This window comes from Dama dama, chromosome 12 (genome assembly GCF_033118175.1).
Source record: "Dama dama isolate Ldn47 chromosome 12, ASM3311817v1, whole genome shotgun sequence".
Taxonomy (NCBI): Eukaryota; Metazoa; Chordata; class Mammalia; order Artiodactyla; family Cervidae; genus Dama; species Dama dama.
The window spans coordinates 2980564-2996490 of NC_083692.1; the positions used below are offsets into that span (position 1 = coordinate 2980564).

The window sequence follows — 15927 nt, forward strand, 5'->3', positions numbered from 1 at the left end:
CCTCGGGCAGGTCAAGGAGACTAAAGAAGAGAACCTGCGTGCGTGCGTGCTAAGTCGTGTCCCACTCTCCCTGACTCATGGACTACAAGCCCACCAGGCGCCTCCGTCCATGGGATTCTCCAGGCAAGAATACTGGAGTGGGTTGCTGTGCCCTCCTCCAGGGATCTTCCCGACCCAGGGAACGAACCGGCAGCTCTTATGTCTCCTGCGTTGGCAGGTGGGTTCTTCACCACTAGCGCCACCTGGGAAGCCCAAAGAAGGGAGCATGCACCCCCATCACTCTCACTCACAGCCCATCAGGAACCCCACCCCCCCACCTTTGCTCATGGCCGGTTAGGCAGCCGCGTGGACTTACAAACGCTGACGGCAGGAAGAGGACACCAAGCTCATAGGAGCGGATCATCAGCTGGGCGCCATTCTTCTCCAGCGCACCCCAGGCAGCCTTGGACAGGTTGGCGCTGCGGGGACAAGCACAGGGGGGACTCAGTGAGGCGTCTCAGCGCAGGTCAAACCCCCCCCCAGCAGTGAGAGCAGTGGTCAGCGCCTAGAGCCCCAATCACGTCCATTCAGCTTCCGGCAGGGTCCCGTGTTTGGGGAAAAGTGAAAAGTGAAGTCACTCAGTTGTGTCCAATTCTTTGTGACCCCATGGACTGCAGCCTACCAAGCTCCTCCGTCCATGGGATTTTCCAGGAATGTAAATCCTGCTGTGTTACAATCTTCAAGGTTTATCCAACTGCCCGAGACAGCTTCACCCTCATCTGTGTTTTCCCTTGAGGGAAGGCTATTAAAATAATCAGACTTCCTTAGAAAGATTCCTCCCCCTTCCTGTGAAAAACGCTTCCTGTTCAAGACCCTGCTGTAGTCCTAGCCAAGATGTCCGATGTTGTTGTACATAAAAGCTGCACTTAAGAAAAAAATAAGTCAAGGATATGGAAATCAAACTACAATGACCAACCCATACCTGGCAATGTGTGGGTGCTAAATCACTTCAGTCGTGTTCGACTCAGTGTGATCCTGTGGACTGTAGCCCTCCAGGCTCCTCTGTCCATGGGATTCTCCAGGCAAGGATACTGGAGAGGGTTGCCACTTCCTCCTCCAGGGGATCTTCCTGACCCAGGGACTGAACTGATGTCTCCTGCATTGGCAGAAGGGTTCTTTACCACTAGCACCACCTGGGAAGCCCCCATACCACCTGGAAAGCTCTATCAATGGCTATTGTCAAAAAGACTACAAATAACAAATTAATGTTGGTGAGGATGTGAGGAAAAGGGAACCCTGGTACAGTGTTGGTGGGAATGTAAACTGATGTAGTCACTATGGACACAGTATGGAGGTTCTTCAAAAAACTAGAAACAGAACTGCCATAAGACCCAACAAACCCACTCCATTATTTATAATAATCAAGCTATGGAAGCAACGCAAGTGCCCACTGCAGATGAACAGATAAAGATGTGGTGTGTTATGTAAATACACAATGGAATATTACTCGGTCATGAAAAAGTGAGATTTTGTTGCCATTTGCACCAACATGGATGGACACAGAGGGTATTATGCTTACGAAGTCAGACACAGAAAAATACTGTATGTTATGACTTATGTATGGAATCTAAAAATAAGAAACAACGAAATCTACCAAAATAGAAACAGACTCACAGATACAGAGGACCAACTAGTGGTCCCAGTGGGGGGAGAGGAGGGGAGGGGCAGGACTGGAGAAGGGGATTAAGAGGTACCAACTGCTACATACAAAATGAAGAGGCTACGAGGATACATGTATGGGCTTTGTAAAGAATCCATCTGCCAATGCAGGAGACTCCAGTTTGATCCCTTGTCCGGGAAGATCCCCTGGAGGAGGAAATGGCAACCTGCTCCAGTACTCTTGCCTGGAGAACCCCATGGACAGAGAAGCCTGGTGGAATCTTTCCAGACCAGGGGACGAACTCACGTCTCCTGCATTGGAAGGCAGATTCTTAACCATTGGACTACCAGGGAGGTCCTAGAGATATTATCTTATAAAAAACTATAGATCAAGTATAATCTATAAAAATACTGAATCACTATATTATACCTGAAATTAATATGACTCTACTATACTTAAAAAAAAATTATGTCAATATTTTACAGAGTTAGTAAGATGAGATTGATAAACATATTCCCTTTCCTGCTAATTTTTACTTTCAGTCAAAAGAAAACAGCATCATGTTTTATGCAGATTAAGAGCTGTTGGATATGGCTGGAATCGCGGTGGAAGGAAGGAGGCTGGGACCAGACCAGAGGGGAGGCGCCAGGGCAAGCAAGACACCAGGAGCGGAGATGAAAAGGCTCTGAAGCATCTTTGCAAACTCTCCTGCAGCAAATAGGGCCAGAACCTCTCATCCAAAAATTGATTACTCGCTGGAAACATTTTTTCAATTAGGTTCACCCAAATTCTATTTTTGGAATGGAGAGAAAACCTCAGCTATTCAGACCCTTAAAGCCTGACTTCATCGGGTAACAGAATATTTAAGGATTCATTTGCCAGGGCATCAACTATTCTCCTGAGCCGTGGGCCGGAACTGTTGCTGTGGGAATCCGAGTCACGGAGAAACAGGCACCAGCAAGTGAACAGAACTTCTGGTCAGGGCGCCACGGGAACGGACAGGAGAAGCACAGAGGGCAGAGCTGAGGGGGCTCTCACCACAACTGAGCCACAACGTCAAAACACAGAAGTGTATTCGCAGACCTCCCACCCTCCTAAACGGACCAGGGGAGGCACAGAAGTGTATCCACAGACCTCCTGCCCTCCTAAACAGACCAGGGGAAGCACAGAAGTGTATTCGCAAACCTCCCGCCCTCCTAAACGGACCAGGGGAGGCACAGAAGTGTATTCGCAGACCTCCTGACCTCCTAAACAGACCAGGGGAGGCACAGAAGTGTATTCGCAGACCTCCCGCCCTCCTAAACAGACCAGGGGAGGCACAGAAGTGTATTCGCGGACCTCCCGCCCTCCTAAACGGACCAGGGGAGGCACAGAAGTGTATTCGCGGACCTCCCGCCCTCCTAAACGGACCAGGGGAGACACAGAAGTGTATTCGCGGACCTCCCGCCCTCCTAAACGGACCAGGGGAACTTGCTGTGACGCGCAGGAGCCACAGTCATGAACATCACCATCTGCGATGTGTCACGAAAACGTAAAAAGGAGAAGTGGGAAGCTGACAACACAGTGATGACTCTAGGAAAAAATATGTCTTCTTAGAAGTCCAAGATGACAGCTTGCTCTTATTTCTCTCGCTTGTTAGTAATGTGAAGTGACCCCCCAGGCAGAGACACAGGCTTTAATGGCAAAACCAACCAGTGTGAGGTGGAAACTGTCTTCCTGTGAATTTTTTCCCAGCTTTCTAGATTATCACCGCCTGGTAACTCTCTCCACGTGTCAGCGCAGCACCGCAGGCTAAAGGCACTTTCTGGAAGACTAATTTCCACTCTTCCCTCTTTAGTCTCATTTTCCTCAACATCCCAAGATTTGAGGGCTTATTCCAAGATAAACATCAATCTGAGGACACCTCTTCAGATGGTCTCTTCCAGGCTTCCTTTGTATTTGGCTTCTAACAGAATTCTAAGCACCTGGAACCTTAAAGTCTATTCTGAAAAATGAGACTAAAAAGTCTCCTTTTGGCTGTCTAGGTGATAAACTTCTATTCCTTGAAATAGCATCCTTAATAATTCTTTACACTCTGAGTACACTTTGGATCACTGGACCCAGGGCAGCCGGGACACGGGGTGTACATGTGCAGACTCTGAGCTGCCTGCCCGTGTGTGGACGGTGAGGGCGGGTGCCTGCCAGGGCCCAGTGGCACCACAAGGCTCCTGACGACAGGCTCTCTTGTTCCTGCAAAGCCACAGCGGTTTTAGCTTCCACTCCTCTCCGGCCAGGACTCACGTCCACTGCCTGTCCTGGCTTTCCGCTGTGGCCACTGCTGCCCGTGAGCTCACTGCCCCGTGTCTCTTCTGTCTCCTGCCTGCCTGAGCTGCGGCTTCTCCCCCAGGGCTGCGCTTTCATCTGGGTACAGTCTGTGCTTCATCACTAGAGAGGGCTGGGTGTGAACTGACTTTGCGTTCTTTGGGGGTATCAAACACTCGTAAGCTGGAGAACTTTGGAGGGCGGGACTCTGGATGTGCTGTGCTGTACCACTCATCAGAAGAAAGCCACTAAGAAAGTCAGGTGGTTGGGTTGAATCACAGATATATAACTACAGATATGAAGGAAATACGCATATAGTGGGCTGACTATAAGTCGTTACTAAGAAAGTAATAGTGAATAAAACAGTGGCTTCAGGGGGATGGAGATGCATGTTAGTTAGGGTTCAACCAGAGAAGCAGAAGCACGCTGGTGTGTGTATGTAATATACAATATATATAAGAATCTGACATCAGAGCTCCAGGAGTCAGTAAAGTAGTCTGGGTGACGTCACTGACTTTGCCCTGATTCCGCGGCCGGAAGTCTGCGGGGCGGGCAGAGCCAGCGAGGATGCACACACAGTGGAGGAGGACCAGCTGGAACCACAGCAACGAGCGGAAACCCCACCAAGCAGCGGAAGCCACGGCGCCTTCGGGACTGCCCTAGCCAGAAACACGCAAGAGAAGGGACTCCGCAAGTTCAGCCCAGGCAAGTGGACACATTACGAAGCCTCCACGGGGTGGGAGGTTTTTCCCCCAAGCCCCCAGCTAAGCAGACCAACAGTCAGTTATTCAACTGGGCAGTTTATGGAGCCCTGATCACTGCAGATGGTGACTGCAGCCATGAAATTAAAAGACTCCTTGGAAGGAAAGTTATGACCAACCTAGACAGCATATTAAAAAGCAGACATTACTTTGTCAACAAAGGTCCGTCTAGTCAAGCCTATGGTTTTTCCAGTAGTCATGTATGGATATAAGACTTGGACTATAAAGAAAGCTCAGCGCCAAAGAACTGATGCTTTTGAACTGTGGTGTTGGAGAAGACTCCTGAGAGTCCCTTGGACTGCAAGAAGATCCAACCAGTCCATCCTAAAGGAGATCAGTCCTGGGTGTTCATTGGAAGGACTGACGTTGAAGCTGAAACTCCAATACTTTGGCCACCTGATGTGAAGAGCTGACTCATTTGAAAAGACCCTGATGCTGGGAAAGATTGAGGGCAGGAGGAGAAGGGGACAACAGAGGAATAGATGGATGGATGGCATCACCGACTCGATGGGCATGAGTTTGGGTAAACTCTGGGAGTTGGTGATGGACAGGGAGGCCTGGTGTGCTGCAGCCCATGGGGTCACAAAGAGTCAGACAGGACTGAGTGACTGAGCTGAATAACCAGAAGCTTAGCTGTGGTCGATTCTCTGCCACAGCCTGCAGAGTGTGGCTGTTAAGAGATCTGATCTCAGCCCACCACATGGGAATTTTGTCCCACGGCTTAAAGCTTGAAGGGTAAATTTACACTAATAATGTATAATGGACAATTTGTAAAAGAAAGCTCAGCAAAGCACAGGAAGGCCGTGGAAGGGACACGGAGAAGGAAGGCAGGCCAGTGCTGAGGGCCAGGTCCTGCACCCCAGCCCTGGGAGAGGACGCTGCCCCCACCGACACCTGAGAGCACCCCCCTCCTCCTCCCGGGCCTCGGCTTCCGACCTCCAGAATGCGGGGTTTCAGCCCATGAGCCCAAACATCACTTTCTAGACAACAGCCTACAATGACTAAAGGCATCCACGCTCACCTCTAACGAGATCAGTCTTCACCTACATACTCCAACCGCAATGATAAAATCCACACTATCCTGCTGGGAAAACAGCCATGTGAGAGAAGGGGGCAACGGAGGTGATCTCTGGGACAACTCTGCCGTGTGCCTCTAAAGGCCGAGCACCTGCTAACAGCAGCATCGGCAGCGTGCATCACCTCCAACCCCGGCCTGAGCCCTGGAGCAGCTGGTGGAGTTGAAGATTCTGTTGGAAGGCGTGACTGCTGCTCTGGGAAATGTGTCCTCTGATACAACGTTGCTTTTATCGTTGGTCCTTGATGTTTCATCGCTGTTCCTCTGCCCCCATGCAGAGATGCCCAACAGACTGAGCTTTTAGCCACACCTCAGGGGTGGGGCGCAGATGCCATAAACAGACGGTGGACAGCGACGCAGCAGCTGGGTGACAGGTCAGCAAGGACACACCTGGGCTCGAGCTGCGGTCTCGCTGTCCCCACGCACCAGCTGCGCGCCTGTCTCTCACATACACAAGGACGCTGCGCATCACACCCCACTTCACATCTGCGGTGGGCTTCCCTGTTCTGAACTTGAGCTGTTTCTTTGCGTGTACTGAGAAACATGCTTTGCAAGGAATACGGAAAGACAGTTTCACTGCAAAGGATGTGAAATTGAATGAGTATATGCAAAGAAATAATCTTTAATTCTGATGGATTCTGTTGCATTTCTAAACCTATGTTTAATTCTGTGAATTTTCTACTTGTAAATTACGTCATCAGTCTTTTTTATTAATGTACAGTGTGCCTCAGTTTCCTGCTGCTGCTCTAACAAACTGCCACAAATTCACTGGCTTAAAGCACCGCCAATCCTTGATCTCACCCTCTGGAAATCAGCCTGGATGGGTCCTGCTGTGCTAAAACAAGGCGTCGGCAGCTTTCCTTCCTTTCCTGCAAAACCTCTGTGTCTGCCTTCTACTCAATAATACTCAAGTGCAAAACCCCGTGGGCTTTCTAAACTCCTTATTCTTCCAGACCAGTGGTTCTCACTGGGGGTGCTTTTGCCCTGAGGGGGCACTGAGCAATGTCTGGGGACATTTTCTAGAGGTCAGGAATGCTGCTTGACACGCAACAGCATACAGGACGGCGCCGGACATCGGGTGCCACAGCTGAGCACCCGCTCCGGACCACTCTGCTGCAGGCCGGTGTTCCTCTTCCGCCTCTGGCTCCCTTGGCTTCCTCTCTGTGACTCTCCTGGTTCTCTCCCAGCTCTCGGACTCAGCTTCTCTCACATTTGTTGCTCCTTCCACCCGGTACCACACCCTCAGGAGTCTGAGCAAACCCCAGGAGGTGGTGGAGGCCTGGGAGGCCCGGTGTACTGCAGTCCCTGGGTCAGAGTCAGACACAGCTGAGTGACTGAACGATGACGGCCGTGCCCTCTAGACCGACACTCTGTCCTTGTGCCTCTGCTCTCTTCGCTGTGTCTCTTCCCTGGGACTTTCCCACTCACCAACTGCAACTGTTACTTGAACAGAATGACACTCAGACTCAGCCAGCTTGGATGGCTCACCAAATTTCCAAATGGGCATCTCCAATCACAAGCTGGATTTCTCTGTGGGGATACTGCATCGTCATCCCAAACCCAACTTTCTAAAAATCGAAAACTCATCAGCATGTCTTCCCTTCTGAACACCAGTTTCCTTTTGAATTTGCTTCTGTCCACAGTCTCAGGCAGGCTCAGAAGTTGCAGTTTTTTGGACTTGTTGGCTCACGTGGCAACGATATAGAGGCAGGTATCAAGTTTTTTTCTTTTTCTGCCCCCATAACATCTTTTTTTTTTGGGGGGGGGGGGCTGCGTTGGGTTTTTGTTGCTGCACGCAGGCTTTCTACAGGTGTGGTGCACAGGCTTCTCACTGAGGGGAGTTTCTCTTGTGGAACACGGGCTCTAGAGCGTGCGGGCTCAGCCGCCCCAAGGCATGTAGAATCGCCTCAGACCAGGATTCGAACTCATGTCCCCTACGTTGGCAGGTGGATTCCCAACCACTGGACCGCCAGGGAAGTCCATAACATCCTCTATTTCCAAGAAGATCTCCCCAGTTCAGTCCTTCCCACTCTAGACCTCAGATCCAAATGAATTGCCCCGTCTCTGATTGTGTCTTCCTCCGGGGGCTCTCTAAGTGCCAGTGCATCCTTTCTCCTTAAGCATATATTGAAGCTTAGGAACCTGCACTGTCTGACCAAGTCTATGCCCTTCAGGATTATCTTGCCTCATGCCCTTTTATGACTCCTCTACTCTTAACTTAATTGACATACCGACTGCCTCCACATCTTTGCAAACATCATTTCCTCGACCACCACGTCTCCCACCCTGCCCACTCCTGTGATGACAGCCCTTTCCTCCTCCACAGACTCCAGCTCTTTGAAGACGCTGTTGATGGCTATTCTAGCCCACAGACATCTGCTGGCCCTGAATCCTGCAGATGTTAGGCAGGGGAGAAACGTAATTAATTCAAGAAAAGAGCCTGACACACAAAGGCTTAGAAGATACAATGTATCAAGACTTTCCTTCACTACAGTTAGAGAATTAACCACAAGAATGCAGAGGAGAGGTCTAACTGTTGACAATAAAGCAGGAGAGGCACAGTGAAGCAATGGGCAAGAGCAGAATACGAGTTCGCACACACTTCAATCATAATGAGGGCCAACCCTGCTCATCTTCAAGTTCTGCATCTACAGAGTAGGGTAACACACCTGCCTCATAAAAGTGATGTGCAGGTACCTCCCTGCTGGTCCAGTGGCTAAGACTCCAGGGATCTCTCACAGGGATCGAAATAGAGCCCACAAACTGCAACTAAAGACCCTGCATGCTACAACTAGGACTCTGCACAGCCAAATAAATATTCAAAAAAAGAAAAGAAAGAAAAAATGGTGTGTAGATATCAGATAAGTTGTGTAAAATCCCAGGCACATACATGATGCTTAATAGATGCTACCTACTACCATCATGATACTTGGCTAAATTTATGGGAGGGTGACTCTGGTTCTTTTTCTCCGGTGGGACTCACCAAGCAATGGCATTTTCCAGAAGGTAGGTCCATTCAGGTCTCCTAGTCCTAGAAGGTTATAGTGGTAGATGGGTTCAAAAATTACTCATCAGATTGCTTCACTGATTTAGCAATCCCACCACAAGTGTCCAAGGCAGAGTGACCTTCTATTTTATTTTGTAAAGAATGATTTGGGTCTCCTGGATACAGATATATGTCCCCCAAATTTCACTATAGATATGAGAGACACAATGCCAGGAATTTAAAAGCATGGTTAAAATTAAAGCAGATGTCCAATAGTCTTGTGAGGTTAATTACCACAAAGGACACATTATATCAGCTGTGTTTTGGGGGCTGATATCTGACTTACAGATACACTATATTAACAAAGAAATGTCAGCAGGAAAAGAAAAACGCAAACAATTATGACCCATGCTTTTTCACTGATAAGCAAAGTGAAGCATTAGAAGAGATACTTGGATGTGGGTTTTTGCAAGTAATGATCCTGACTGATTCTGATCACCAAATACACTGAGAAATCCATTTGCAATCTCATTCTGTTTCTCAGTCAGTCATGACCCCCTTTCTAATCTGGATTTGGAAGCCGAGCTTTCATTCACAGCACAGTCCAGCCTAAAGGTCAATCTGCACTGTAAAAGGATCCCTCTCTCTTTGATCCCACAAATCAAATTAACAAGGGTTTTAGAAGCCATCAGGTTAGCAACCAGAATCCAAAATGGCAAAAATACTGTGGTGTGGGATCCAAAGTTGCTTTTCAAATCTCAAGTCAAAATTGGCATTTAGAATATCATGTCAAAGAATTTCAGTGTGTACTTAATAGTAACCAATGAGCCAGAATTGCTTGCTATTTCATTTTTGACTGAAACGTTCCATTATTTTGGTCTGTCTCCTGTGGTGGACGGGCAAAACAAGGACTTGAAAAGAGCAACAGATACATAAGATTTTTTAAAAAATTAATTAATTTTAATTGGAGGATAATTTCTTTACAATACTGTGGTGGTTTTTGCCATACATCAACAAGAACCACCCGCAGGTGCAGGTTTGAGTTCTGGTTTTGGCCAGCTGTTACCTTGGGCTTAGCATCCTTTGGCATCAATTTCTTTGCCTGTAATATGGGTTTAGCACCATACATTCACTTCACTGGGTTAAAATGAGGGATGAATAAAACTACAATCAACAATAAGGTGAATGTGCTTAGGAAATCGTAAAGCACTGCATGAAGGTAACATTTGAAAAGCATCAACACTTAAAAAAAAAAAATTTATTTGCTTACCAAGCTGTGCCAGGCCTCAGTTGCAATATGTGGAATCTAGCACCCTGACCATGGGTCAAACCCAGGCCCCCTGCTTGGGAAGCATGGAGTCCCAGCCACTGTACCACCAGGGAAGTCCTGGAAAGTATCAGTACTTTTAACAGATCTGTGAAATGGTGTTAGAAGGCTTTGGGAGGTTATCTACTGTAATATTAACTTTTTCTTAAACCTGAAGTGAAGTGAGTCACTCAGTCATGTCTGATTCTTTGTGACCCCGTGGACTTCTCCAGGCCAAAATACTGGAGTGGGTAGGCGTTCCCTTCTCCAGGGGGATCCTCCCAATCTAGGAATTGAACCCTGGTCTCCCGCACTGCAGGCAGATTCTTTACCAGCTGAGCCACCAGGGAAGCCCTTTTATTAAACCTAGGGAGTCCTCTGTTCAGAGCAGGACAGTGGGCTCTGAGAGTGTTTTCCAGAACCCCCAGGGCTCCAAGGACACAGCACGAAGCCCCCGACATAGCCCAGTCCCTGACTCCCCACGTGGGGAAGCAGCTCAGAGAATGGAAGGAGCTGCCGAGCAGCAGAGGTGCGGCTGTGGGCAGTGGGCCGTTTGCACATCCGGGTAACACTGAAAGGTCTGATGAACAGCCAGCCCGTAAGTGGTCAACTAACCTGAGGGCCCTTTAAAGGCTTTCTGAAGCAGAGCCCTCCCTGGAGCCCCCAACAAAGTCTGTGAAGGCAAGCCCCTGGCTTCTGCTTCCCCGGGTTCCCGGAGGCACAGCCTCTGCGAGCCTCACAGCAATAGCACTGAAGCTGTGGGACCCACGAGTGGTTTCTATTAAAATCTTTCAAGACAGCACGTGGGCAGCCTCCGTGGGGTGAGCAACCGGCTCTGCAAACCCTGCCGTGCCAGCAATTCTCCTGGAGAGTTCTGTCCACAGCCCTGCGGGGCGACCTGATTCCAATTCTCCTGGAGAGTTCTGTCCACAGCCCTGCGGGGCGACCTGATTCCTCCAGCTGCCCCCAGCCTGCTCCCGTGTCCTGCAGATCTTTCTGTAAGAAGGCCTCTATGTGAACACCCCTCTGCTTTGCCCTTCTGTGGCCGCCTTTGTCTGGAACTTCGCACCGGCCTCTCGGTAGTTTTTTTCTGCCCTCATGCTTTATTTCCTCTTTTCTACCCCATAAACCAATTCCAGAAAGAGTATGTGACTTGGAAGGAGGAGCTGTTCAAGCTCTGGTTCGACCATGTCCTCGAGGAGCAGCCTCGGCTCTGCGCCGTTTCTCTGTGCGTGAAATATCTGCTCTCCTTAGATCCAGAGAGCACAGGATGGCATTACCATGAAAACAGCACATCAAAGCCTTGAACAGTGATAGACATTATCAGCAGCATTAGCAAAACGCTGTTGAGTCATCCCACTCCCGTGTTCTCGGGCACTGAGCGCCCGCACCTGAAAAGCCTCGCCTGACGTCACTCCGGGGCCCCGCCCAGCGGCCTGCGCCTGCCCCTCCCGCAGCGCGCTCCCTCTGGGTTTCAAGTCCATGGTTTCTTCTCCCGGGTGTGTCCCCTCGGCCTAGCACACACAAGATGGACGACGTCCCAGGGCGCGATCACTTTACACAGAGGGGTCTCTCTCCTCTCTGAGCCATCCCTTCCCTGGATTTTGCCGCCCCGGATGCACAGTTCACGGAGTGAATCGTGGACTCCCCTGAACACAGGCACCGAATGTGTGCGCATGTCTAACTCTATCCTGATCAAGCGCTCGGCGGCCGGGCAGACCGAGCCATCACTACCCCAAGCTCGGGGCATCGGCAGGCCCACAGGCCCGGCCTGGTGGTGAGAACAGGGGCTGAATGTGGGTCTACAAAAGCAGAGCAGATGAAGGAGTGAATGAAAAGGGACTTCACAGTGGGACGACAGGAACATCCGGAAGACCCAAGCTCTGGGAGGCATGAGCCTCTCTGCCATATGGTTGGGTTTGGTGTGAACGCAGTAGCTAGGCGGAGGCTGGAGGAGTCAGGCCCTCGCTCAGGTCCCAGATGTTGACTACTAAGTGGGAACTGATGACCGGGATGAAGCAGCATTTCAAGAAAGCCCTGAAAGGACGCTCCAGTGGGTAAGACAGGCACTCCACTGGGCACGACTCCAAGCTTCCACTGTAGGGGGCACGGGTTTGATCCCTGGCTAGGGAACTATTTCAGATTCTGAATGTTGTCTCTGGTGCACCCCCCCGCCCCCCCCCCCCCCCAAAAAAAAAAGAGCCCTGGAGACCGTGTCAAGCACTGGACCGTGTCAAATCCTGGCACAGAAGGGATGGTCGGTGGGTGGCCTAGCAGAGGCAGGATGCACAAGGCTAGGAAAAGAGCAGCCTCAGGCCCCTCACAGCAGCCACGCTGTCATCTGAGCTTGCGCAGCAGGAGCCACAACGGACAGCCAGGGCAGAAACCAGAACCTCACCGGGGGAGGAGGGAGGCGAGGCTCTGGCAAAGCAACGGGCAGGAAGTCAGAGCATTCTGGGCTAAACGCTGGGAGAGAAGAGCTGAGGGGAGACGCCTGGCTTAGCAGAGAGAGAGGCTGTTAACCAGGAGGAGGCAAGATCTGGCACCGCGGTCTTCAGGGAACGAGGCTGCCATGAGGTTCTGAGCTGCGTGTTCTCCCAAGTCTCGGTCAGCAGGGCCGATCCCAAAGCAGAAGGCACCAGGGCCTCAACAGCTAGAACACAAGCTCCTTGAGGGCAGGGACCACACCTCGTTCATCATCTGGCACCAAAGCCTAGAGCAGCGTCCGGCACACAGGCACGCAACAGGCACGCTGGACTCTCAGGGCATGAATCCCGCCTCCATCACCCTGCCAGCTGCGCCTCCTGGGGAATGTCAGTTAAGGCCTCCCTGCTTAGGATTAGAGTACTTCGCTACTAACAGAGAATTCAGGGAGTGAGCAGGCCATCATTGTGAGGCGTGTTCTCTGGAGGCCAGTTCCTGCTGCAGGCCTCCCAGACAGTGCCTCACCTCCAGCCACAGGTACAGCTTGTCACCAGCAATGCTGAAGTACGAAGGGTCTAGAGACTCTAGGTTGGGGGTTTCAAGCTTTCTCCCATCAGGGATAGCGCTTCGAGAGACCTGCTCCCACGAGCATGAAAAGGGGCATGCGCTGACCCTGGTCTACTTGTACCAGAGCACAAGAAAGCAAGCGACCTGCGATCACCTCTGCCATATAAAGAAGCCGTTTGCAGACTTTGGTACTCAAAACAGTCATTTGTAACAAAGTACCTGAGGCATACCAGCTAATATCAGTACTTGGAGCCGTAGGGCCAGGGAACCAGGTCCGCTCCAGTGACATCTAGGAATAATTTTTCTGTGAGGTTCAGTGTGATTTTTTTTGTTTTTTAAAGCTCAACGGAGGAAAAGGACTATTTGTTTCAGAATCAACGGAACAGACATTAAAGCAGCACCACACTAGTGTGTGGAAAAGCAGGGGAGGCAAGAGTGCCCTCAATGTTTCCTCAAAAAGCTGCAGCGGTTTTGTAGTCAAGCACTTGTCTTGTTTTCCCCTAAAGTGGCAGCATCAACATTTCTACTCATCCCGTCGGTTGCTAGGCAACTGTGACAGCTATCCGGTTCTGCCCACCCACAATGCACAGCTTTCATAATTGTTCTCATCGGGGTTTGCCAAGTACTCCTAGGCACTATCTTCTCAGCCAAGGCTGCTTCTTCAAGCTCATCTTCTTGCCTGCTTGGTCCTGTGGTAAAATTTAAACACTGTCTTTTGTCATTATGTTCCAGTAATTTCCATAACAGGCTGCCCATCAAACATGGGATAATTTCACAGTAGCACTGAGAACTATAAATAGCTTTCCATAAAAGCAACCAGATAAAAGCCTGCAGATATAACATTCTAATAAGTTCAATCCAAAGTGCTAATTTTAAGTTTCTTTGAACATATTCTTCTGGCTGAATATACTAGTGTTGCTTTTACAGAATAATTATGACTAGTCTTAAACTTAACCACACTGAGTTGAGAAAAGGCTTTATTTATCAAAAGTCTTTAGGTCACGTTACACATCCATATGTCATATAAACCAAACAGATAAAGTCTTGATTAACTTTTTTGACTCCCTAGAGGTCTAATGAATATGAGCTTAATAATAACACGTGGTTGTCAACAGCCAGTAAAAATTAAGCGGTTAACTAACACTTAACACCTCATACACTTTAATGGGGAGAAGTGAAATGAAGTTGCTTAGTCGTGTCCAACTCTCCTGGAGAATGAAATGACAACCCACTCCAGTATTCTTGCCTGGAAAATCCCATGGACGGAGGAACCTGGCATGCTATCAGATTTTCCCAACCCAGGGATTGAACCCGGGTCTCCCGCATTGTAGGCAGACGCTTTACTGTCTGAGCCACATTTACTTTCTATCATTGTCCTCTGACATGACTGAGCAACTTCACTTTCACTGTTCACTTTCATGCACTGGAGAAGGAAATGGCAACCCACTCCAGTGTTCTTGCCTGGAGAATCCCAGGGACTGGGGAGCCTGGCGGGCTGCCGTCTCTGGGGTCACACAGAGCTGGACGCGACTGAAGTGACTTAGCAGCAGCAGCAGCAGCATTGTCCTCTGATCATTCCATAAGTTAGATAAAGGCCCAGAAAAGAAATGATTTTTCCAAGATTTGAGTGGCAAGGCTAGTATGTGGCAATCCCAACTTAGACATGGATCTTTGGACTCTACCTCAGGGCTATTTCCTCCATAGTATGACGGCTGATCATCCGAGGTACCTGAGTTTGAAAGGGTTGATGGGGTTAAAGCTAAGACACCAGCAGTGGTGGTTTGAGGATGAGCAGGATGGCTGGGGAACAAGGAGAAGACAAATTCAGGCCCTACTGTTCTCTGGAGGCCAGTTCCTGCTGCAGGCCTCCCAGACAGTGCAGAATGTCTGCATGTCTGATATGAATTTGATATCACTCCTGATCTGTGATATGTAGATATGCTCTATTTGAACAAAAGTATTTTGTAAAAGGCTCTGATTCAAATATGCACTGGTCCTTAAACATAAGCTGGGCAGTGTTAGATGCATTAGATGCTGAGGATAAAGATGAGTAAGCCCCTGGCATGGGCTCCCAAGCAGGTCATAATAAATCGAGGCCAACAAATGCCCCTAAAACGTACAAGGAAGACGTAAAACGACCAGGCAAGAAGCGCTGTGTGCACACTCAGTCACGTTCAACTCTTTGTTTGGGACCACAGCCCACCAGGCGCCTGTACCCATGGGATTTCCCAGGCAAGAACACTGGAGTGGGCTGCCACTTCCTCCTTCAGGGCATCTTCCCGGCCCAGGGATGGAACCTGAGTCTCTTGAGTCTCCTGCGCTGGCAGGCGGGTTCTTTACCACTGCACCACCTGGGAAGCCTTACGAAAACACAAAGGAAAAAGTAACGACTCATGTCTGCTGAGCTAAAGAAGTTTCAAAGGGGAAGATTTGAGAAAACCTTTAAGAATAAGCTTAAGAGTTCTGGTACAGAAAAGAAAACACACTTAAAACCTGAGAAGCATTCAGAAAACGAATGGTAGTTAGATGAAGAGGAGGGATACCATCCATTCATTCAAAATTTCCTGGGACACTGCAGACCAGGTACTATTTTATTGGTCTGAAAGAAACGACACGTATTTCACAAAATTACAAGTGTCAGGAAGAGCATTCTGGTAGGAAAAAAGTATGGGACTTACATGAATTCATTTTCTCTTAGAGAAGGGCAAAAACTAATGGAGACAGGTCCATTCACAAAGAAACTTCATTAAAAATGGTTTTAGGGGAGATTTTGGTGATGTGGCAACTATATAATACTAAAACGTAACCTAGGCTGTATAAAAAATGCTTTCAGTCAGAACCCCAATCACAACACATCATGAAAGAGAG

At 49.3% G+C, this 15927-nt stretch overlaps 1 protein-coding gene across 9 annotated transcripts in view; it reads right to left on the bottom strand.

The window, feature by feature from the left end:
- TDP1 (tyrosyl-DNA phosphodiesterase 1) overlaps nucleotides 1-15927 on the bottom strand; it is a 77505-nt gene that overhangs the window by 22356 nt on the left and 39222 nt on the right. For all 9 annotated transcript variants that reach the window (XM_061156434.1, XM_061156442.1, XM_061156436.1 and 6 more), the window contains one exon: nucleotides 356-458. In XM_061156434.1, coding sequence (XP_061012417.1) covers nucleotides 356-458 — 103 coding nt within the window. Of the gene's footprint in view, nucleotides 1-355; nucleotides 459-15927 lie in introns of those variants that run through there.